The sequence below is a fragment of the Mollisia scopiformis genome (genome assembly GCF_001500285.1).
Source record: "Mollisia scopiformis unplaced genomic scaffold LY89scaffold_4, whole genome shotgun sequence".
NCBI classification, from domain to species: Eukaryota; Fungi; Ascomycota; class Leotiomycetes; order Helotiales; family Mollisiaceae; genus Mollisia; species Mollisia scopiformis.
In genome coordinates this window covers 484,169-506,205 of record NW_017263584.1, presented here as the reverse complement: position 1 = coordinate 506,205, position 22,037 = coordinate 484,169, and the positions used below count along the sequence as shown (strand labels likewise).

At 47.9% G+C, this 22,037-nt stretch overlaps 9 protein-coding genes across 9 annotated transcripts; 2 read left to right on the top strand and 7 right to left on the bottom strand.

Moving 5' to 3' along the window:
• The first annotated feature begins 1,865 nt into the window (after positions 1-1,865).
• Positions 1,866-4,503, top strand: LY89DRAFT_608133 (uncharacterized protein). Its single transcript, XM_018210486.1, has 4 exons — positions 1,866-2,086; positions 2,149-2,261; positions 2,327-2,582; positions 2,665-4,503. Exons 1-4 carry the CDS (start codon positions 1,918-1,920, stop codon positions 4,452-4,454), a joined length of 2,328 nt encoding a protein of 775 aa, XP_018076055.1. The 5' UTR covers positions 1,866-1,917; the 3' UTR covers positions 4,455-4,503.
• Positions 4,504-4,532: 29 nt separating this feature from the next.
• On the bottom strand, positions 4,533-6,238 carry LY89DRAFT_380697 (uncharacterized protein). Its single transcript, XM_018207129.1, has 5 exons — positions 6,091-6,238; positions 5,414-6,037; positions 5,049-5,363; positions 4,703-4,992; positions 4,533-4,651 (listed from the first exon to the last, which is right to left on the bottom strand). The coding sequence occupies exons 1-5, from the start codon at positions 6,201-6,203 to the stop codon at positions 4,611-4,613; spliced, it is 1,383 nt and encodes a 460-aa protein (XP_018076054.1). The 5' UTR covers positions 6,204-6,238; the 3' UTR covers positions 4,533-4,610.
• A 239-nt stretch (positions 6,239-6,477) lies between these two features.
• On the top strand, positions 6,478-7,573 carry LY89DRAFT_778092 (NAD(P)-binding protein). Its single transcript, XM_018222183.1, has 2 exons — positions 6,478-6,517; positions 6,593-7,573. The coding sequence occupies exons 1-2, from the start codon at positions 6,485-6,487 to the stop codon at positions 7,547-7,549; spliced, it is 990 nt and encodes a 329-aa protein (XP_018076053.1). The 5' UTR covers positions 6,478-6,484; the 3' UTR covers positions 7,550-7,573.
• A 44-nt stretch (positions 7,574-7,617) lies between these two features.
• LY89DRAFT_778091 (general amidase-like protein) lies at positions 7,618-9,601 on the bottom strand (the record flags this gene model as incomplete). The annotated part of the gene is made up of 2 exons (XM_018222182.1): positions 7,821-9,601; positions 7,618-7,772 (listed from the first exon to the last, which is right to left on the bottom strand). Exons 1-2 carry the CDS (start codon positions 9,334-9,336, stop codon positions 7,618-7,620), a joined length of 1,671 nt encoding a protein of 556 aa, XP_018076052.1. The 5' UTR covers positions 9,337-9,601.
• Positions 9,602-10,057: 456 nt separating this feature from the next.
• LY89DRAFT_380683 (uncharacterized protein) lies at positions 10,058-10,406 on the bottom strand. The gene has a single exon (XM_018207128.1). The coding sequence runs from the start codon at positions 10,352-10,354 to the stop codon at positions 10,115-10,117; it is 240 nt and encodes a 79-aa protein (XP_018076051.1). The 5' UTR covers positions 10,355-10,406; the 3' UTR covers positions 10,058-10,114.
• A 333-nt stretch (positions 10,407-10,739) lies between these two features.
• On the bottom strand, positions 10,740-12,462 carry LY89DRAFT_704540 (TPR domain protein). The gene has a single exon (XM_018217391.1). The coding sequence runs from the start codon at positions 12,456-12,458 to the stop codon at positions 10,770-10,772; it is 1,689 nt and encodes a 562-aa protein (XP_018076050.1). The 5' UTR covers positions 12,459-12,462; the 3' UTR covers positions 10,740-10,769.
• A 1,510-nt stretch (positions 12,463-13,972) lies between these two features.
• LY89DRAFT_637576 (SDA1-domain-containing protein) lies at positions 13,973-16,418 on the bottom strand. The gene is made up of 3 exons (XM_018211537.1): positions 16,314-16,418; positions 16,225-16,260; positions 13,973-16,174 (listed from the first exon to the last, which is right to left on the bottom strand). The coding sequence occupies exons 1-3, from the start codon at positions 16,358-16,360 to the stop codon at positions 13,996-13,998; spliced, it is 2,262 nt and encodes a 753-aa protein (XP_018076049.1). The 5' UTR covers positions 16,361-16,418; the 3' UTR covers positions 13,973-13,995.
• Positions 16,419-17,661: 1,243 nt separating this feature from the next.
• LY89DRAFT_729204 (uncharacterized protein) lies at positions 17,662-18,790 on the bottom strand (the record flags this gene model as incomplete). The annotated part of the gene is made up of 3 exons (XM_018219355.1): positions 17,662-18,221; positions 18,302-18,477; positions 18,549-18,790. 3 exons carry the CDS (start codon positions 18,788-18,790, stop codon positions 17,662-17,664), a joined length of 978 nt encoding a protein of 325 aa, XP_018076048.1.
• A 172-nt stretch (positions 18,791-18,962) lies between these two features.
• LY89DRAFT_380662 (uncharacterized protein) lies at positions 18,963-21,612 on the bottom strand. The gene is made up of 3 exons (XM_018207127.1): positions 20,945-21,612; positions 20,585-20,896; positions 18,963-20,530 (listed from the first exon to the last, which is right to left on the bottom strand). The coding sequence occupies exons 1-3, from the start codon at positions 21,373-21,375 to the stop codon at positions 19,135-19,137; spliced, it is 2,139 nt and encodes a 712-aa protein (XP_018076047.1). The 5' UTR covers positions 21,376-21,612; the 3' UTR covers positions 18,963-19,134.
• Between the last annotated feature and the right edge of the window lie 425 nt (positions 21,613-22,037).

Below are 22,037 nucleotides of genomic sequence, written 5' to 3'. Positions count from 1 at the left end.
AATTATTTTGTATGTGTTACGTGCTTTTTTAATTTGATGTGGAGGAAGGGTTTAATAAAAAGGGGGAAAATTGAAGAACTGTATTGCAATAACGGTTTCTTCGTCGTGTCCTCTCCTACTATTTTAGTTTCGGGCATAGAAAGCTGGTTGCTTATTTAAAGCATTACAGAATCTAGGATTATGATGGTGCAATGCTAAACTCGAGTGAATACGAACCAAGGAGGAATGACGTGTGGAAGGCCAACTAAGTTTGCTTTGCTGTCAACAGCGGACGATCATTGAAGCGTATTATGAAATTCAAAGGGTGGTGATAGTTGGAATACGAAAGGCGCAGACCTTGACGTAAATAGAGGAAATGCAGCCAAAGGGGTACGCACCATTCTTGTGTACAAGGCGTTCAAAAAACCATCGTGCATGCAGAACTTAGAATGTTTGTGTATTCATTCTATCTATATGACCGCAGAATGGGCTGTCACCTGGGATTTGAGTCTTGAATATCAAGCTAACCGAGCCGAGCCGCATGAGTTCATGTGACCACCAGCCTCTCGAAGTCTTTTCTCTGGGATGGTCTGACTTTTCTTCAAATAACTGCCCAAAAAGCAAGGGAGGTTGGCATCCAACAAGCGTATGACATCTTGCATCCTTGATAAAGTTCAAGCTCGTAATCAGAACTGCGTGATGCTTGTATTTCGTGTTGGCAATCATCTTTTTATTCTGTTTCATTTTAGGCTTGCAATATAGATTCAACTTGCAGAGAAGCCTATAGCAGGACCTATTTCTTAGACGAGGTTGATGCACTTAGTCGTAGGATTTCTAGACAGATACAGAAATTTTTCTGCAATTATTATCAGACTGAGCTCACCAAAACGTTGTGCGACAACGTAAATGAAGTCCGCGGCGCAGGCAACTCTATCTATGGCTCCTGCATCACTAAGTCGTACTTGCTCTCAGTGATACTGACAATCGAAGTTCCTCGAGTACAACTTAATGTGACGAACAACGATTAGAAAAATTTCGAGAGTACAAAAAATTCGGGTTTTGGAAGTCCAGTTCTCGTAACTTGTGGTCTTACTATCGATTGCAGCAAGTCATCCTGTCAAAAGAGACAAAGACGCGGACGCCAAGTCGTTAATGTATGGAGCTGTTAGAATCATTTCACTACGAGGACGGAAGAACTGGAATGGATATTTCAATAGAAGATGTCACCCCCTTATAAGAAGATGTATTATATGATAGGAATGTTTACACTTTTATCATGAGTGTTATGTGACAATTATGGATAATTGTATAATAGTAATGAAAAGTTCGTGTTTGTTATCCGAGTTTTGGTGCATTGCTATGTGATGCTTACCACAAGAGCATAACATGTTAAACCGGGGCATCTCCTCATCCGATACCTCACGTGATCAATGCTTCCTTTGCTTACCTACCTGCGGCTCAAGCCAAGCCGGCTCAGGTTTGTCTACCTTGACCCTCTTCACCGACTTGATACAAGCGCTTACTCAACACCGTCAATTTTCAAGGAGTTATTCTCGATGATTGGACTATTTCACGATAGACACTTGGCCTCCAAATGTTCCCCGGCTGATTCGAGAAATGATATGACAATGACGTGCAAGCGATTTCATCTGTTGCTGGGGTCTGCTCAGGCTCTGTGCCCCACATTTAAATGTCCGCCACTTAGAGTTCTCACTATGCGTCGTACAACACGCGAGACTTGGCATTTCAAGAATTTAGGGGTCTTCTATGGAAGCGCCTCCATATTGCAGATTCAATTCTTAGCACCGAAAAAGCCGAAATGAAGAGATTTGACAGTTCCAAACAAGTATAATACCACAGGACATCTTCGAAATGCTCTTGATCTATTGGCCAAGATCCAGTCCTGTTTTCAATATAATCTCTTCGAATCTGTAAGCCATGAGTCTCTCCTCATTTGTCAACCCATTGGCAGTCGCACTCATTCCTCCCTTTGCAACAAACACTACGGTTTTGTTCGAGGTACTCACAGAAGCGACCTTGATCCGGCCATTACCAGATTGTGACCAGGATCCTCTCAAAAACCTGACAATCTGCAACACCTCTTTATGTAAGCCGATTTCATCATGTCCAATTCTAAATCTGATATTGAAAGCTAATTGCAGACAATAGCGCCCTCCGAACGTGCAACTTCTCTCGTTAAGCTGCTTACCCTGGATGAAAAGATTGATGCTTCAATCTTTTACGTTCCTGCAGTTCAAAGGCTAGGAATACCTCCATATACAGTACGATCGAGATTTTGCACTCTTATTATATCCCGCTTCTCGTCGATATACTGATGAACTCTCAGCTCTGGAACGAAGCACTCCATGGACTTGGTACGAGCACAGGTGTAGACTTTGCAAGTAATGGAAGCTATTCCGTGGCATCCAATTTCCCGGGACCACTCCTTATGGCTGCAGCATTCGACGACAATTTGATAGAACAAGTTGCCACAGCCATTAGTATTGAAGCGCGTGCTTTTGGAAATGTTGGTCGAGCTGGTTTGGATTATTGGGCACCGAATGTGAATCCATTTCGAGATCCCCGTTGGGGAAGAGGACAAGGTACGCTCTCCTACTTCGACTTCATGCCCGCTCGGCAACATCAGTACCTATTGAGAGAACTGACATATGCGTCATTGTCTAGAAACTCCAGGAGAAGATGCTTTTCGCGTCTCCGGATACACAAAAGCTTTCGTCACGGGACTCGAAGGACCTTCTAGTTCCAAATTCAAACGTGGAATAGCGACTTGCAAACACCTGGCGGCATACGATCTCGAAAACTACCGTAATGTTACAAGATTCACTTTCGATGCACAAGTAAGCATCCAAGACCTTGCGGACTACTACACGCCACCCTTTCAAGCCTGTGCCCGAGACGCAAAGGCTGGCTCAATCATGTGCAGCTATAACTCTGTTAATGGCATTCCCACGTGTCTCGATCCCTATCTCCTTCAGACGGTTCTGCGAGAGCACTGGGATTGGGACGCTGCCGATCATTATGTCACTACCGATTGCTTTGCACTAGACGTTGCTTTTGATTCTCACAACTACACATCAACCCCCGAACAAACCGCTGCCGATGCCTTGAAAGCTGGAACTGACACAGATTGCGGAATTTTCTTTTCCAGTTACTTGCCTAAGGCACTATCCGATGGCTTAGTCGCAGAAAAGGATCTCGATCGCGCACTTACACGGGTCTATGCTGCTTTGATAAAGCTTGGATACTACGACCCACCGGAGACTCAACCGTATCGCAATATCTCATACCAGGATGTGAACACACCTGCTACACAGAATCTTGCTCGTCAAGCAGCCACATCTGGTATGACATTGTTGAAAAACTTGAACAAGACCTTACCACTATTCACTCCTAGCGCAGGAAACTCAACGCTTTCGATAGCGTTGGTAGGTGAGTGGTCCAATGCCACAACAGAAATGCTAGGCGGCTATGCGGGCGCACCTCCCTTCATCCACAGTCCCCTTTATGGACTCCAGCAAGTTTCAGGAATATCGGTGAATGTCGTCGTCGGAGTCCTCGATTCGGCGCCAGTCCTTGCCGCAGCCGAGTCCAGCGACATAATCCTTTACGTGGGCGGTATAGACAACACCATTGAGGCAGAAGGCTTGGATCGGGTGAATATCACATGGAACGCAACCCAAACATCCCTCATTACGTTGCTCGCCAAACTTGGAAAACCACTTATCATCGCGCAATCAGGCGGTGGCCAGCTCGACGACACAGATTTCTTGGCTAACCCCAACATATCATCAATTCTATGGATTGGATATCCCGGGGAAGATGGCGGTGTCGCATTGGCAGACGTCTTATTCGGCAACGTTGCTCCTGCGGGCAGACTTCCCGTCACCATGTACCCAGCAAGCTACGAATCCGTACCTCCCACAGACATGAGCTTGCGTCCAAACGAGCCCCTGAATCCAGGAAGAACGTATAAATGGTTCGATGGCGCTGTACTACCCTTTGGCTATGGACTGCACTATACGAATTTCTCAGCAACCGCATCTCTTACTTTCCCTTCAAGCCAAGATACAGGGGATATCATCAGACGCGCAAACAACACACCATATATCGATCAATTCAACCTCGGAGACTTGGTCATTAACGTGCAGAATGTGGGAGATGTGACTTCCGATTATGCAGCGCTGGCTTTCGTGAGCGGAGAATACGGGCCGTTGCCGAGACCGAAAAGGGAGTTGGTTGCGTATTCGAGGCTGGTTGGTATTGAACCTAGGTGTACGAAGACGACAGGCTTGCCACTTAAGTTGGGGGCTTTGACGCGGTGGGATGCAAGTGGGAGGAGGGTGCTGTATCCAGGGGTGTACAGGCTCGTTGTTGATACGGAGCCGGAGTTGGCGGTGGTGGAATTTGAGATTACGGGGAGTGAGGTTGTGATTGAGCAGTTTCCAACAGCGTAAGAAAAGAGGTAGTCTTGGAGAGGCAATTTGCGATACTGGCAGTAGTAGGAGAGCAATGTCAAATTTATGAATTTGGTAAAATGGTTTGCTTGCCGTGCACGCACAACGGACTTTGATACTTCCTAGCTCTGAGATGGTATATCATTGATACCTACATTAACAAGCAACAATCTCATCAATGTATTCAAGATATCTGCCTAGTAGACATCAGCTCTCCAATAGCAGGAAATAGTTTCCGGGACACTCACGGCAAACGGCCCAGCGGGTAGCAAAACGCTCTAGATTAGAGCGCATCATTTCAAAATCTTGACTGGTTAGCTCGCTTATGTATAGACGCACAAAGATGACAGCCACGCGTGATAAAGCGCAGAGAGCAAGGACAGAGAGGCCATTGGTGCTTTTCTCTTGCAATATATAGGTCGACATCCGTAGGTTCTCCCGGATCATGCGAAGTGTTGATTGGAGAAGCAATACTTCTTTTGAGTTCTTTTGAGATTCCTCCCCGCTTGGACTTGCTGTTTGGAGAGCGAGCAGAGCACTTACAAACATTTCTCGGTTAGCAAGAAAATACGAGGGGAAGTGGATGTAACTCACGAGACAGCAAATGACGTACCCTCACAGTATGTGTAAGAATCCGGCGCGGTCCGGGGAGCACATAGAAGATCGCGAACCAGTCTTTCTGTGCGGCAATATGTATCGCTATAAGTAGATCCAGCCAACCTGACTGGTCGTGGATCATTAGCATAGCTCAAAGCTATACCAAGGTGTAATGCTGCCCTCGAAGAGACGTCAAAGCTCCGTTTCTGCTCATTTGAATCTAGGAACGAGAACAGACAATCGGTATGAGGGCCAAAATGTGGTGGCAACACTGATGGAAGTGGATCCGTGAGACTCGACAGCGCTATCATTCTGCGACTCATGTTAAGATCTCGTGCAGAGTCAGATCGATGTTGACGAACCTATCAAGAAGTACAACTGCCCATCGGCATGTCGAATGCTCACTCTGATCCAAAGAATTATCACTCATCTCCGCAAAGTCAAAGCCAATCAATTGTGCGATGGTCACGCAAGTCGTCAGAGTTACATATGCCTCTCGTGGTAACCCATGTCCACACGCATAGTAGGTAATAAGCAGGCCAGCTTGGAGCAGCTCCAGCGTGACTGCTCCTGAGATTTGGACCACGAAAAGTTGCCTAGTGGTCTGGTACAATGAGTTGTTCATCGAGTGTTTCCCATCCACACAAGGCCATCGTGTGACGAGCAAGAGGGACCACACCAAAGTAGCCAACGGCCTATCGTTTGTCTGTGGCCAGAAGCGGAGCCGCGAGCGGAAGTGTTCCTCATCGATGATGGGTAACCATGTATGGATCGTGAAGAAGTAGTCGTCTATCAGGCTCTCAACTGTGACTTGAGCACTCTGGAATACGCTGCTGATCAATTTAGACAGATTGGAGGAGCTGTGATCTGCTCTAGCCGCTTCAAGTAGGTCGCGAGCAATGTGATCAGAAAGATCCAGACAACACGGTCGGCGCAACAGTAACGGCGGTGTTACTGTTCCGACATAAGTGCAATGAAGCCTCTTTCTACCAAAGTCAGCGAGTACATGACGGCATACATATGATTGACTCCAGCTTACGAGGCACATCGCGAACAACTGGGAAGAGACTTGTCACACCGTTGCTTCCCGATGCGACAGGATTGACAGACACTCTGTGCTGTGACAGCGACATGGATGGGGGCGTTCACCATTGAGACCGACAAGAACAAACATGCATCGGCCGATGCATACATGCACGTTCTAGTTTTATAGAAGCCAGAGATCGTGGAGGAAAGGGGGGGCCATTTGTCAGCTCGCTTAGGTGACAGGGTTCGCCCGATGCATGAGCTCCACAGCTACACGTGACCAGGATGTGCAACTTCTGTTGAGATACTGGAACAATAGCAAAGTAGCCAGCTCATGTCCAGAGATATAAGAATGGTGATGTCCGGGCACGAAGTCGAACCATCATGCTCTGCAAAACCAATCCGATATGTCTTCCATTCAAAAAGTTGCTGTTCTTGGGGTAGGTTAACTTGTCTCGAGCTCAATCTTCTCGACTCTCCCCTTTGCACACAAGCTTACTAATCTTCTTCTTCAGGCATCAGGTAATTTAGGCCAGATCATCGTCCCAGCTCTACTCAAAGCCGGCTTTGATGTGACCGTCATCTCCCGCCCCGGTGGACGCGGCTACACTCAAGCCAACAACGACAGCACCGACGCCAAAGCGATCAAGGTAGGCGAAGCTGCATACGATGATCTCCAGTCTCTCACTACTGCGCTACGTCAACATGATGCCCTCATCGAAGTCTTCAACCCGGCGGCCACAACCAACGATCATATTATCATGAGAGCTGCACTTGCAGCTGGAGTAAAGCAGCTCATAACGAACGAGTTTGGCTTCGATACCTTCCACCCCAACGCCGGTGGGCTACCTATTTCTGCTTCTAAGATTGAAGCGCAACGAGCGCTGGAAGAGGAACTGCTCAAGGCCGCTGCTGATGGCAAGCCCGCGCCACTAGCTTGGACGGCGATCATCACCAACACTTGGTATGACTTTGCAATCAGGGCGGGCTTTTTCTGGCTCAACCCCACTGAGAGGACAATAACACGCTTTGGGTCTGGCAATCAGAGGGTGAGCATTAGTCGAGCTGCGTTGAGCGGAGAGGCGGTGGTTGCGGTATTGCACCAACCAGAGCGCTTCCGGAACAGACCAGTGTACGTGGCTAGCTACTCGGTCACAACGAATGAGCTCATTGCGCTTGCAAAGGAGATCTCTGGTGAATCAGACAGACTCTGGAAGGTAACCGATGTCCCTGACTTGGTGAATTTTAAGGAACAGGGGTTGGCTCTTTGGAACGAGGACAGCAAGGGCAGGAAGAGTGGCGTAGACTGGCGACACTCGCAAGCTTTCATGATGCTGTCTACTCTTCAGCTCTTCGATGAGGATAACCAATTCGGAGCGGACTTTAGCGATAAACTAGAGCCTGGTTGGGGCGAAAGCCGTGAGGAGTTCAAGGCCCACCTTCAACAACTGATTGAGGCAGTCGGCAAATAAGCAAGTAATGTTCGAACACCTGACAACATCTCTACTTCAAGAAATACTAGATACTTGAATTATTTTATTCAAAGCTTTGCTTGCCGAGAGCGGTCATTCTGTAGAACTTCGTCGATCAGAGACATCGCTTGCACGAGTCTCCTTTCTTGCATCTTTGGTGCAACAACTTGAACCGACAACTTTGTGCCCAGGTAAACATTCCTGTCAATCGTTTTCGCGTCCCCTGTCTCCATTAGTACTTTCACACTTCTCCGTCGAACGCTGAACTCACATAATTCTCGATTGATCTTGTCCCAGCTGCCCAAGGGCTTGCTGTTATCCAATTCCCCTCTCAAATCCTCCTCTTTGAAGTCTCTGATAGGTAGTGTGCCAGCAGGATAATCCAAAAGCACAAAGCTACTTGTGTAACTGACGCCATTCCATCGATCGATGGGTGGAACAGGGTGTGGAGCAACGGGACAAATGAATGCATCTATTGTCCGTCCTGTCTTGTGATCTTTCCATAGCTTCAACATCTCTGTCTCCAGTTGGACCTTCTTGGCATGAATCTCGACGAGCTTATCCAGACCCATTGGAGTCTTACGACGTAGTCTCGTGCTCAGCCATCCCGTCAATGGTTCTTTCGTAGCCTCAAGGAGGTCGAACACGTGGTTTGCACCGTCAATCCCGAAGAAACTGTTTGCTAGCGACTGGCACTTCTTGAACTCCGGAGCATCAATCTCGATGACCTCCACTCCAGACTTCCGTAACTTTTGGACAGTCTCATCAAGTACTTTCGCCACAGGCGGAAGAGGCGTGATCAAGCCATCCGTTCTTATGACTCCCAGTAAGGGTTTCCTCTCTATTCCGCCCTGATCCTCCCACAAACCATAGGCAAGACTCGGATCTCTCTCCCAAGGCCTAGCATTTGAAACAGTCCTGAGCAACAGTTCGCAGTCCCTCATACTCCCTGCAATCGGGCCAGCACTAGCCATCAACCCAATCTTGCTCGCACCCTCCCTGGTACCATTTTCCTGCCCAACATACGGAACTCTCATGCTCCCCGGCTTAATCCCATACAGCCCATTACACATTGCAGGAATCCGTATACTCCCTCCAACATCAGTCCCAACTCCCAGCACACTGCCCCTCATAGCCACCAGTGCACCCTCGCCACCTGAACTCCCGCCCGCCGTGACCTTCCTATTCCTCGGATTCAGAACTCTCCCGAAAACATTATTGTCGGAATCCAGCGCCATCAACGTTTGTGGCACATTGGTCTTACAATACAGTACCGCCCCTGCTTCTAGCAATATATCGACCAACAAACTATTTTCTGTTGCAGGCTTGAATGCCAAACTAGCGATTCCAATACTAGAATCATAACCTTTTATCTTGAAAGTATCTTTCAGACTTATTGGCACACCATGCAGTGGCCCCACCGTCTTCCCGGTCTTCTCATAATATGAATCAAGATATCGTGCTCGTTCCAATGCGCCAGAGAATAGAATCTCAGTCAAGCAGTTGCAGACCTGCTGAGCAATTACAGCTCGTTTGCAGAACGCGGTTGTGACCTGGACAGCAGTATATTTTCGCGCTCGGATCGCAGCAGAGAGGGATGTCGCATCGTTGTTTTCGGTGATTCCGAGTTCGAGGGGAGTAAGGATTCCGCTGGAGCGGGGGATGGAGCGGACGTCGAGTGTGGAGGATGGAGGGAGAGAGGAAAGGAGCCATGATTTGGGGATTCGGGAGAGGCGCTCGGCTTGTTTGCGTGCTGCGATGGCTTTCCAGGGAGGTTCTAAGGCCATTTTGAAGATATCTGATGGACGCTGAAGAGCGTGAGATGCTGGGGATCACATTGTGGAGGTGGTGTTGAAGGTTGGGGTAAAAGTGGGAGCTTGGAGATTCTGCGGGGAGCCGAGCCGAGGTCAAGTTTTGAGACGACAAATTTGATGTCGTCTAATGTTCTTCCTGAACCAACATTGTATTCTGCTCATTGAGGTCTGCATGCTTCAGCCTATTCATGCATTGATTGTTGAAACTTGACAGAGAGAGGATGAAATTCTGATGGCATTATCTGTGTTGTACAGTATATGTGGAGGAACTATCCCTTAAGCTGCTGTAAACACCACCCCCCGGCACGGCCCCACTCTGCCTTTTGTGATTTGCTGTGCTGTGCTGGCGAATCCTGAATATTTGACTGGCTCGCTAAGCAAAAACTAGCGGCCGCACTGGTGGTGTTCTGAACCGCAGCTTAAGGGATACCTGCTCTCTTAATATCTCCCGAGATTTGAGTGATTCTGCATGAACAAGTGTCGCTGCAACAGATCTTACAAAATATCTCAACGGAAATCGTCTTTTGGCAACGGCCTCCATTCAGTATCTTGCTACGTCCCTCCCTAGCTTTGCTTGTGTGGATTGACTTCATACTTCAATCAGCGGCCGTTTCTCATCGCTGATCTTCAGCTGCACATCATCCATATAATAATTCTCCTCGAAATCCTCTGCATGCTTCCACGTTACATTAATCTTCTTACAAAGTCGCCTAAACTCGGCAATTTGTTCCTCGATAGGCGTATTCGCCAATTATTGCAGAATATCTCTTTTCGCTATCATCCATCCATATTCTTTACGGACTGGACACGTAGCTGCGTGAAAGAAGAGGTATGTAATCGACCGGAAGGTTGTCCAGAACAGTGGGAACATGGCGTAGGCTAGCCAATCTGTAGGCTTGTTCTTGAGCCTGTAATGTGGCTCGAATGCCTCCCAGTGGATCAAGAAGAGCTTCAAGGTGTCGATTGCAAAAGATCCGAAAGTTCTGGTCATGGTGAAGAAGCTTTGCTGTGTCCGAATTGATTTGAAATGTCGTTTGATAAAATGTCTTGAAATTGGTTCGTATTTGTTTTGGAGAGGCTTGGAAGAGATTTTGATAGAATGCTTCACGAGTTTGCAGCTTTGCGGTGGACGCTCCTCTATAAATCCTAGAAGTCTTGGACTAGCTCGAATTCAGAGTCCAAAGATGACAGCTTGAAATCTGACTAGCTGAGTATCCAAGTGCTAGCGGTTCTTCAAAATTATATGAATGTTGGTCGCGATTACAATAGTGTGGTACTAGCACAACTCCGTTGAACGCACTCAAAACCTTTTGAAACGGAAAGCTGATATCAGCATCAAGGCAAGTCATTGATGGAATCAGCGAAAAGAGATGGTGAAATAATGTAATTTTCATTTGAATGATTTCTCATGTGGCTGTCTTCAGTCGACAAAAGCAGGACGCCTTAATAGGAACATCCGCAACCGCCTCAGCAATCCTCAACTGCGGCTCCACAATCCTTGCCTCAGCCATCCTCCCCAATCTCACCAAACACTCATAATAACCATGCAGCGCCCAGACATTATTCGGATGCCTCAACGCTCGTGGCAAGGTATCGACGAATCCTAGGTCTGCAGCATAAACCTTCACAGCTTCCTCAACCCTTCCTTGTTCGAGTAACAAAGCACCATGTGCGTGACGAGTGGGTTGCATCCAACCCCATGGCTCGTCGTATGGGAGGTTGTCATCGAGGTAGATAGCTCGTTCAAGTTGATTGAACGCGAGATCGAAGTCCTTTCCTACGCGATAAGCCATCTCTCCGGATAGCATTGCAGCGGCAATGTTGAGGATATCGGTACACGTGTTGTTGAATAACGTACGAGAGGAGGGGACTCGCTTTAATGATTTTTCGAAGAGATTGCGTTGTTCTTCAGCTTCTGTCATCTTGTTCATTGCTGAGAAGGCGACACCTTTACCGTAGTGGACCATTGCTGTTGTGACACAATACAGATCCTGATCGTTTGGGAGTTCGAGATCTACGAGGTCTTGCCAACGGCCGAAGCGTACGAGGACGTGTATCCGGGTACTTAGGAAGCCTTCCAACCAGTCTGCCATCGGTGGTGACTTGACACGAAGTAGGCCTTCCGGAATAGACCGTTCCAGTTGTTCAACGGTCTCAAGCGCAATCTTGAACTGTCCAGAGAACATAGCTGCATAGATCCGGAAGTGGTAATCATGTGATCGATATAATGTATAAAAGTTCAAAGGACCTTCTTGAGCAAGGAATTTCTCATCAACACGAATAGCATCCGAGTTCGACGCTATAGCTCGTCTGTAGTCGCCACATAGGATATCTAGATGTGTTGGCATATGATTTAGATGTCCAGAATCTGGGACCAGGCCTCGTAGATGATCGGCTACAGTAAGAGCTCGCTCTGGTGTGCCAGACATTTCCATGAGATGAATGAAGAGATGAAGTAAGCCTGGATGTTTGAGTCCTTCTTCAGTAGCGAGAGCACGATCGAGAACAGCTTTTGCTTCCATGGTGCGTGCTCCTGCGGCAGGTTTGCCGCTACGGAGATCCCATAATTGCCATGGAGTCAAGTTCATCAGTGCGTCAGAGTACAAGGTTGCCACATCGAGATCATCTTGGAACTCTTTGTAGACAGACTCCATGGCTTCCGCGTACTGCTGATTCCACATCGAAAAGTCTTTAGCTGGCCATTCCTTAGGATACCTAAATTGTAATGCGTCGACCAGGGCACGCTCAACCGGTGAGGCATTAGCAGCATGCTCTTTTGCTTGCATGACAGCACGATGTGTCCGATTCACACTGGTGACTATTTCATCTTCGTCAAAAACCTCCCACGGCTTGTTGTAATTAGGACCAGTCGAGTAAGCAAGTCCCCAATATGCCATTGCGCAGCTCGAGTCGATGGTAATGGCGTGTTCGAAGCACTTCGCGGCTTCCTCGTGATTGAAGGCATATGTCCAAATGAGACCTCGATCGAACCAGACTTGCGCATCTTGGCTACTGGATGTTATACGGCGATGGTATGAGCCGAGGTCGTAATAGCTATCATGAGTGCTTGCTGGAGGTGAGTGTGTTTGAGACATTTTGAAGATGTTGAAGATTTGAAGTGGGGGTTGAACATCTTGCGCTCATTTCGGCTCGGGCCGAAGATCACCTCTCTTCGGCAAACGATAGGGGACTATCAAAGAAAATATCAGAACATTGTATTAAGTTTCTCTAGAATAACAGAACCAACCACCACCTTACCAAGCCTTGCAAGAATACGCACCATGACCTATTGCCTTGATGCAAGACGTTGTAGCATACTAGATGATTGTACCAATTGGGCTTACGACGAGGGTTATGGAAATATCGACTTACATCTCTTGCAAGATTCGCCTAGTGAAGCACACTGGGAGTGTGTAGCTTACTATAATCCGGCGGAGGGGGATTATTTCGATGTTACTAACACCAACGTCTTATTGGCTTTCGGCTATGACTCTTATGATTCCTAGAAATAATGGCGCTGATAGTATGGGCATGGTATTTGGGGCGGAGATCTATGCTCTTATCTTCCTTTCCATGCAATATGGTGGGTACAGAATCTCCAACCAAGCCGGACATTTACAATGCTACTGAGTATTTACAATGCTACTGAGTATTTACAATATTGCTAGACATTTACAATAATACTAGATCTCGATAGAATGCCAAACATTGATGATGACATCGGAAACCATCCAAGGTTGAAGCATTACAGCGAGGCCACTAGCACTAAACGCGTTGAGTGGTTCCGACTATGCCTTGTTCAGAGATTGTAAACTCCTCATAATCACCCCAGTTGCCAAGGTTCCAAGTGAGAATTGTGTCGTCCGATTACCCCGAGCTTGTTCGCAGCAAACGCACACTTGACAACGGCAGACATCACACATTTGACCTCTACACCAAGAGCATATCCAAATTTAAATAGGAACTCCACACCGGCTACATTGAGGCACCCGTCACCTGGCACACGTATCGGGGTAAAGGATTTCCATCATCTCTGATAGTGTTTTCTCATGGAGGGAGGAGGACGATATATACGTTTTCCTCAGCGTCTTTTACGGTTGAGGTTACAGTTGTGTGACTGCTCAATACTACAGCCGCCGATCTCGGAGGCGTTCGATTCACGCAAATAAGAGAAGGACGACGGTGTAATTGTGACGTGCGGGGTATAAAATAACGTCTCCTCCACGTCTCCTCTAAGTTTTGATACAAACAACTAGTGATGGCGACTTTGATGAAATTAAGGCAGACGCTAAGGGGACGCTGAGTATAAGAAGTTGTAGTTCCCGGTGATTGTTTTCATGCTTTATGCAAAGCAAGATCCAGCAGCTGGAGTGTGTTCCGAATTGCAGTGAAAAGAGACGGCGGTAGTAGTGACAACGACAAAGACAGTTCTTGACAACAAAAGTAAGCTGAGACGAAAGCAGACAACATTCATGGCAACATGATTCTGCGGACAACAAAAATAGGATTGACTTTGCAAAACTGAAAGTATGGACTCAAAGTTTGGACGACATGCAAGATCCAGTGACTATGGTATCTCCAGACATTGGATACAATGTATTATCTAATTGCTCAATCAATACCTCTAGCGCACTACTGACCAACATTGCCTCTCTTCCCACCTCTCTTACTCCTCTCAACATGCGCCTTCAATGTCCCGCTAACTTGCTTCAAACTCCTCTTCCCCTTGCCTTTAGCCTTCCCAAGAGTCATCAAGAAGTTCTTCTTCCTCGCCTTCTCCCTGTTCGTAGTACTCTTCCCCTCGCTATCTTTCTTGGCTCTTCTCAGCGCTTGAGTCGATTTATGTTCGCCTCTCTCACCCTTGCCTTCTCTCGCTAGGGCAACTCTCTCTTCCTTTGTAGTCTTCCTTAGCTTGGCAGCGAGCTCGATATCCTCTGCGGTGAGACCATCATCAGCATGCTTGTCCATCAGCGCCTTCAGTTTGGCGGCTCTGGATGATGGCTTGCCGACCGCCTTTGAAAGTGATGCTTCGAGGCGTAGCTCTTGGAGTTTAGCGAGATCCGCAGGAGTGAGGATTTTCGTCGTTGCGAGTTTCGAGATCTTTTGTTCTAAGACTTGATCCTTGTCCGTATTCTCTTTCTCCTCATCGCCAGCAAGGGTATCGAGTTTGACTTTCTTAGCTGCGGGTTTATCGTCGTCGGAATCAGAGATGTTGATCTCGTCGTCTGAATCAACATTAATCCAGCCACCAGAATCGTCACTAGCATCACTCTCAGCATCCCAGTTCTCCCATCCTTTCTGTTCTTCATCTTCCGAATCCTCATCGACTTCGTCTGGGCCTAGCTCCTCAGGAAGACCCTTCTCAACGCGCTTCCGTTTTCGCTCGTCAGCTTTCCATTGCTCAAGCAATTCGAGACCTTCGATGCCACCAACTTCTTCCTCTCCGAATCTTCGCTCCTTGATTGAACCTGCTTTGATGCCCATAGTTGCGGTTTTGCCTCTGTCTCGCTTCTTGAGAAGATCTGCACCAACTTCTCTGTATAGTGAAAGTAGACCTTTGGCAGCCGTCATGGTACCTTTGTCTTTGCTCTTCCTGTACATGACTAAATCTTGGAGTAGCGTATCGTTCATGGCTAGTGGTTGTCTCACGCAAATCTCTCGAATAGCATTCAATCCTGCAGATGCAACTTCAGCAGCTGAAGCTTCAGAAACGAATTCATTCGCAATCTTCTGGACTAAAGGCTCCAATGCATCTGGTGGGACCAGATTATGCGTCGCTTGAGCCAGAGAAGCGAGGAAGGAGGTGACGGACGGTTGTCTTGGCGTTAGGTATTTGATGAAGTATGAATAGAGTGAAATGACAGTCAACTTGTGTAATCCCACCAATCTCGATACCAGCTGTAGGACCAACAACTTCTGCTCCAGATTGAGCTTTGATTTCGAATTTTGAAGATGTTTCGAGAACAGAGTTTCGGCGAACCCTTGCGGGTCATGCAATAAATGGAGCGCTGAGAAATTCAGAGGATGTGGTTGCTGCTTCTTTTTCTCGGTCTTCTTGACTTTCTTGACTGCTTCCTCGAGCTTCTGTTTCGATTTTCGGGACTTCTTATTGATACCAATCTGATGCTTCATCTTGCCAACATCTGGAGCGTCATCATCACTGCTTTCGTCTTCTAGCTCTTCTCGCTCTTTGTCACCACCCAGGAAGAACCGAACTCCACCACCAATGACCTTTTCGTTGTCTGCCAAGGCGGCTTCCTTCATAATCTCCACCGCTTTCGAATCGGTCCATATTTGACGCTTCCATAATTCTCTTGTGATTTTGACTGCCCAGATTCCCTTCGCAGATGCTCGATCGGAGGTGAGAAGGTTGAATAGTGCCGTTTGGATGGTCTTGTTAAGTTTGTGATTGATACTCTTCGAATTGCTTGTTCGCAAATCGCTCAAGATTTTCTGGAATAACAGCGTCCGTAGGGTCTTACTCGGTGTTTGTACCAATATTGGGAAGAGGGTATTGAGAAGTTCTGCAGAATCGATCACCTCTTTCCTCCGCAGCAGGACCAGCGACCCAACTATCTTTTCGCGCAATTCTGATTCGAGTTCGGCATGATGGAGTGTGAGAATGGTCTTCAGGTCGGAGGGGAAGGAAGCTGTATCTGCGGGAAAGTAATCTGCGACGTGGGCGACGAAGTCAATGAGGTCGCGGAACGAGACTATGCCTGTAGAGGTTGCGGTGCTGGGAGAGGCCAGGAAGATGTCACGCTGTGATTGATATTGTCCGTACTGATTCAAGAAATCCTCAGTATATGATCTGAGATTTCATTAGCATATGGGTATACACAGGTTTTTTCTAAAGCTTACTTTGGATCTCGTCGGATTTTGTATTGTAGGTTGGCCCTAGGGACATTAGAATCTAGGCAGCAGAGGGCAGGTCATAAATATATACATACAAATCAGCATCAACCTTTTCCAATGCGCCAACTCGTTTCTTACCCATTGCGATCGTGATTGTGTAAGTAAAGAGTGAATGTGGTTGTTCTGCGCATTTACAGACTTCGTGAAATGGTTAATTAATCCAGAAAATAATTCTGCTATCAATTATCTTAGCGTAGAAAGCCCCTGCTAGTGGGGTAGCCTAGATTTGAGGCACGTGGCAGACCACATCACTGAGGAGAATGTCCAGCAAATTGACGGACATTGGTGACAGAATCTCGACTGTTGCAAGTCGATGTTCAATGGCCCAACTTGAGTGTGAATAATTGTCCCTCGGTTTGTTGGACTTTGGCCCTGCTTTTTCTGGGGTCAGTATCGCTCGCTGTTGGCTTTCATTTCAGCACTCGCGCAACTCGAACGCTTTTTCTTTGGGAACAAGACTGCTGTATTTACATCTTTCCAAATGTTCGTCCAAGTGTAGAACATTATCAAATCTCACTGTGCCCTCTGTCTCTCAGCAACACTGCTTTCACGGCTTCCCTCGATGCGTCGTTAATTTCGATGGAGCCGTTTTTGATGCTCGATCTTGTCTTCTGAACATCAGTATGTTCTACTTTGCTCGTCCAACAGCAGAACCAGCACATACTTAGCAGTCCTCTCAATGTTCCACCATATCTCGATCTTTCACATCTTTTCTCTTGTTTCTCACTCGTGATGTTTCTGTCTCCCAGTCAGCATGCACATCTCCCAGCAGATCTCGACTCACCTCGCATTCTCTCATTCTCCCTTCAAATGTCGAACACTCAGCACACCCAAGCTCACCAGCATAAGCAAACAGTGAGCACCAACATCTATCAACAACCAGGTCCAGAGCTGCTACCCCATTTTAATCATGACTGCGTCATTTTCACTGCATGACGCTCGACAATGCCACACGAAGTGGAAATTGAGGTCAGAGGGCTGGAGAACTTTCGTTGTCAGAGGAGTATGGCGGATTGAGGTGAGTTTGGTTGAAGGACTGGTTGGGGTTGTGTGAAACCGTTTAGGAAGAAGAGAAGAGAAGGGGAACGAGAGGGGGAATGTGGGGTATATAATGAAGGTTTAGGAGAGATGGGAAGGTACGAGGGTGGTGAGAGGGAAGTTGCGGGTTTGGGAAGGAACTGAGTCCTATATGGAAGGAACGATCCGTCGCTCAACTAATCGATCGCAAAAACTCTCCACCTCACTATACTCGGCCAAATGTTCGAAGAACTTGTGGAAAGCTCAGCATATGTAAATCACCCAAATATCGTCGGACATTCAAGCTCCAATGGGTAATTTTCAATGTCCGGAATGATGAAAAATATCAGGAATCATCGCAACTCATCAATCATCCACATACTCCAACTCGTCATCAAACTCCCTCTCCCTCTTCCCTGCCCAGCTATGTCGATCCCTCTCAACGACTCTTTCTCTCCTTGCGTTCCCGCGTAAGAAGCGTCCCCAACATCCATCTCGTCTCCTCTCAACGCTCCTCCTCCTATAACTTCTCTCACTCACACCTCCTCTTGTAGGACCACCCCTTATACTTCCCTTCCGGACACTCTCCTTTTCTCCCCATTCTCTTCTACCACCACCACCACCCTTCAAACCTCCATCCCTCTCACTCCCTCTCACCCCACCATCTCTTATATTTGCATTCCTCGCATTCTCTCCCCTATTACCACCCTTCAAACCTCCATCCCTCTCATGTCCCAGCTCCCTCTCACCCCATTCTCTCCCCCCACCGCCCTTCAAGCCTCCACCCTTCTCACTTCCCCTATCCCTCTCATCAATCGTCCTCTTAACCCTAACCGCATCCCCCCTCCTCCTCCCAACCCTCACCTTCCCCGGCCTCGTCACCCCAAAAGCCATCTTTCTTTCACCCCCTCCACCTCTAACCCTCACTAACAAAACTCATCAGCCTCTATTCCATTCCCCTCAACCAACCCTATCCTCTCGACAAGAAAACAAGAAACAAACTTACCCTCACTAACATCATCATAACTATAATAACTATCCCCACTACTCTCACTGCCCCCTCGTCGCCAAAACGCAAACCACGGCCACGAAAAGGTAGCGTTGTTCGAGCAGCAGCAGAAGAGGAGGAGCATGATGACTAGGAATCCGATTAGGGAGCCGAGGATGGCTCCTATTGTTGCGCTAAACATCACTACTCAGCATTTTTTCCTGCCTCATAGAACATATAAAAGAGGGGGTAGGAAATATGGTACCTATTCGACGTCCCACCACCTCCGCCTCCAGAAATGACAGGGCTCGTGCTTTGAGGATTCGGCGAAGTGGTGATGGGATTCGGATTTGGAGTCGGTGTTGGATTCGAGCCCCCGAGCGTGACGATTGTGGTGATAGTTGTCGAGATGCGGGGCAGGGTGAGGGTTACTACATCTTGATTTTGTCTGAGGTCCAGCTGAAGACGCTGGGCGTCAGGTAGACGGGTTATTGGGAAAGGCGGCATCTTCAAGCCAAAACTTCAAGACGGCGATCATAAATTTGTTAGAAGAAGGGATGCGCTCCATTCTGTATGTATATAACAGAGATAATGCGCGAGGCTCCAAGAAGATGGTGTCCAACTGAAACCGCATCAAGATCCTGGGTTTGCTACCCGGCGTGCACCGCAAACAAGAAGGCATAACAGCCCCCAAATATAACCACCATGTGCCAGCCTTGGCATCTAATTGCCCAGTTCCCGCATGCGCACGCCCGGATGGCGTACATAAACTTCCTAAATTCGCCCAATGGCCTCGCCTCCGTACTCGGTCTTGCATCACCTCGCATCCACCCAATCAATCCATCACTCACTCACGAAAACCACTGCCCATTATTATCAGCCCCACCTCCGCCGCTTCCGCCGCCCGTATAAGGCGGCAAATCCCCATCCATCAACGTCTGCCAGTATTCCCAGTCCACGGGCGTGATCTCCGTCATGTTCATATTAACATCGAACCCGTAATCCACATGGCTCCAGCCGTCCGGCGCCGTATTATTATACGTCATGTTCTGCGGGACGTTATTCGAGAACGTCGTAATGAGATTCTGGCGCGCGATGTGATCTTGTCGTTCCGGGGGCGTGGCATTCCGCGGTAGTGGTGGATCGGGGATATTCCTCTGGGCCCGCAGCTGAGAGATGAAGCGCGGGGGAGGCACTTGGTAGGTTCCTGTTGCTGTGTCTTCGCGCTTCTGCCAGGCTTTCAGGGTCAGGTTGCCGATGGCAACGTAGAGTGCGTTCTTGGTGTCGGTTATCATCTCGGGACGGTGCTCGTAGGAGAAGATGACCTGTTGCCAGGCGCGGTCGACGAGGTCGCCGTCGGTGCGGTGGCGGAGTTCGCTGATTATGTAGATGAAGGCGTCGAATTGGAAGTGTGAGGTGATGTGCCAGAGGAAGCCTTGGATGGATTTGGTGGTGTGGCCGAGGGAGTCGTATTCTAGCTCTTTTAAACTTTCGGAGAAGAGCATGTCTTTCTCTTTTTGGGGCATGCTTGCTCCTTTGTCGGGATACTGGCGAGGGTGATGTGCCATGATGCGCATCGTGCAAATGACAGATTTTGCAATGTAGATAGCAAGAAGATGTAGAGGAATGGAAGGATCGCAGAATCTGATGAACTTCTCCTCAAATCGGATCTCGAGCTCGTCGATTGCTTTGTCTTTCTCTGGGATCACTTCTGGTCCAGGAGCAATATGCCAACCGCCATCTTTACCCTTGCTCTTTCGAGCTGACCGTAAAGCTTGCGCAGTCTCATATCTCAAGCAACAGAATAGCATTTCTGTTGCTCCCTCCTTCTCCTTCGGTGGCTCTTTCATCGTAGGACTCATATCACTATCGCTGATATTGAGGGGAATCTTGGTATCGAATTTGGCAAGCCAAGCAGGGAATCCAGCTCCAGCAAGTTTCGACGAATGTCCATCAAGAAAAACAATCTGCCACCAAGTCCGTCGTCTGATTTCTGCATCGAAGGGAGAAATTTTGTGATTTGAGCCATCCCGATGAAGACCCAAACGTTGCGAGATCCGAACACAAACGCCAGTAAGGATCCATAAAGAGTGAGGATCGTAAGCTTTTCGAACACCGAGAAGGTATAGTACCAACGACTGTAAAGTCAAGATGTTCAATGACTTCAGAAATCTGGCGTTGATGAGCGCTTGTTGTGTACCATGAGAGTACTTTGCGAGAAGCTGTGGTCTCGATGCTCCGAACATACTTTGACAATCCTTAGTAGTCAAAGACGTAACGGCAAGGAAGTATATAGCAAACATCAAAGCTTCGGTATGTCTGGGGATATTTTCAAGATTTCCACTTGCATCCAGTATGAGTTGCTGGATGGTAGGAGCATGAAACATCTTTACCAATGGATTGACATTAACTAAAAAGGTCTGCCATAACCTGAAGATTTGGACTGCTAGAGGGTGCAGTGTACTCAAATCTGCCGACTGGGATCCAAACCCAACAAGCAGAGCTTCAGGGTGAGGATAGAGTCCTGTCTCATTGGTCTCATCCGAATCGGATGAACCTTGCAGTGCGTCTTTGGGATCTTGAATTTCATCTCTCAAATTCTCCCATAGAGTACTGCACGAGATTAGAAAAAGTTCTTCTTCAATGCTTTTGATGGAATACCTTTCTACATAGTGAGAGTTCTCCTTGTCTTTGAACAGAGCTCCGTGAGAATGATCACGACGTCTGGGACCCGCCAAAGCCAGAGTCCGATCTTGTTCGGGTCTGCCAGAATAGGGCATCTCCTCATGCACCTCATCGGCTTCTTCATCATCGATCTTGACACCATGACTCCTCAGCAACTGTTCTGCTCTCTTCAACCTCCCGGCAATATCGGTCTCCGCCAACTTCCTCCTTCGTCTTCGTGGCAGCGTAGGTGCACTCGGAACACATTCTGCACGTGCTTTTATGCAATTTGCACAAGGCTTCTGTCGGTCGCATCTGACTTTACGCTGCTGACAAAGGATGCACGAATGTCCCCGGGTGATCTTATACGCAGGAGGTGGAGGAAGAGGACCTGCATCCGTCTGCTGACCAGACGTTGTCGACAGCATAGCAGTGGTCAGTCGAGCGAGGAGAAGGAATTCGATGTGGTGACTCTCTCGGGTCTTCGGGAAACCGAAACCAGCGAGATTTCTTCACGACAGCCACGTTTGGAGGAACACCAGATTTCAGGCAAGGCAGCCCAGCCGTTTCTGCACCACCACACACATAAGATGAATGCGACGCCCGATATCGATTGTTGCACCGTCTTATGATGAGAAAAGGACAGACTGACGCCTTCGGGAGAGTTGAGAGGTTATGTATTGGTATGAAGTTGGTCCTCGGGAGGCAAAGCGAAGATCTCGGTCCCGAGCAGCAATGCTTACAGTAGCAGGGCCAAGACGAGGGTCAGCCGTGCACCAAAATTTAACCTTAATAATCTGACCTTTGATGCTCGGGAACCGAATGAAACGACGTTCAAGTCGATCACCACTTATTATACTGGCACAGACGAAGGTGGTACAAAGGGCTCGGGGCCGTAAAATATGCACAATTCGTTACTATTTCCCGGGAATGCGAGCACATTGCATAAATCTGCGGCTGAGGCGCTTTTCGGCGCGTGTTGTGCATCTCGAAAATTGAATATAAACATGTTGGGTCCCCTCCCTTCCCTTTGTGGTATCCAGTTCGTCATCCACCACAACACAACACCTACGGAAATCCGATCCTTCTT

Bases quoted from the DNA above. Each gene is read 5' to 3' on its own strand.
- LY89DRAFT_608133 (XM_018210486.1), top strand. From the start codon at position 1,918: ATGAGTCTCTCCTCATTTGTCAACCCATTGGCAGTCGCACTCATTCCT. The intron at 2,262-2,326 runs GTACGATCGAGA...ATGAACTCTCAG, and splicing joins TAGGAATACCTCCATATACA to CTCTGGAACGAAGCACTCCA. The intron at 2,583-2,664 runs GTACGCTCTCCT...GTCATTGTCTAG, and splicing joins CCGTTGGGGAAGAGGACAAG to AAACTCCAGGAGAAGATGCT.
- LY89DRAFT_380697 (XM_018207129.1), bottom strand. From the start codon at position 6,203: ATGGTGAACGCCCCCATCCATGTCGCTGTCACAGCACAGAGTGTCTGT. The intron at 6,038-6,090 runs GTAAGCTGGAGT...TGACTTTGGTAG, and splicing joins AGTTGTTCGCGATGTGCCTC to AAAGAGGCTTCATTGCACTT. The intron at 4,993-5,048 runs GTGAGTTACATC...AATGTTTGTAAG, and splicing joins GGTACGTCATTTGCTGTCTC to TGCTCTGCTCGCTCTCCAAA.
- LY89DRAFT_778092 (XM_018222183.1), top strand. From the start codon at position 6,485: ATGTCTTCCATTCAAAAAGTTGCTGTTCTTGGG. The intron at 6,518-6,592 runs GTAGGTTAACTT...CTTCTTCTTCAG, and splicing joins AAAAAGTTGCTGTTCTTGGG to GCATCAGGTAATTTAGGCCA.
- LY89DRAFT_380683 (XM_018207128.1), bottom strand. From the start codon at position 10,354: ATGACCAGAACTTTCGGATCTTTTGCAATCGACACCTTGAAGCTCTTC.
- LY89DRAFT_704540 (XM_018217391.1), bottom strand. From the start codon at position 12,458: ATGTCTCAAACACACTCACCTCCAGCAAGCACTCATGATAGCTATTAC.
- LY89DRAFT_637576 (XM_018211537.1), bottom strand. From the start codon at position 16,360: ATGGGTAAGAAACGAGTTGGCGCATTGGAAAAGGTTGATGCTGATTT. The intron at 16,261-16,313 runs GTATGTATATAT...TAATGTCCCTAG, and splicing joins GAAAAGGTTGATGCTGATTT to GGCCAACCTACAATACAAAA. The intron at 16,175-16,224 runs GTAAGCTTTAGA...ATGAAATCTCAG, and splicing joins AAAATCCGACGAGATCCAAA to ATCATATACTGAGGATTTCT.
- LY89DRAFT_380662 (XM_018207127.1), bottom strand. From the start codon at position 21,375: ATGCTGTCGACAACGTCTGGTCAGCAGACGGATGCAGGTCCTCTTCCT. The intron at 20,897-20,944 runs GTATTCCATCAA...AATCTCGTGCAG, and splicing joins AACTCTCACTATGTAGAAAG to TACTCTATGGGAGAATTTGA. The intron at 20,531-20,584 runs GTTTGCTATATA...GGATTGTCAAAG, and splicing joins AGACATACCGAAGCTTTGAT to TATGTTCGGAGCATCGAGAC.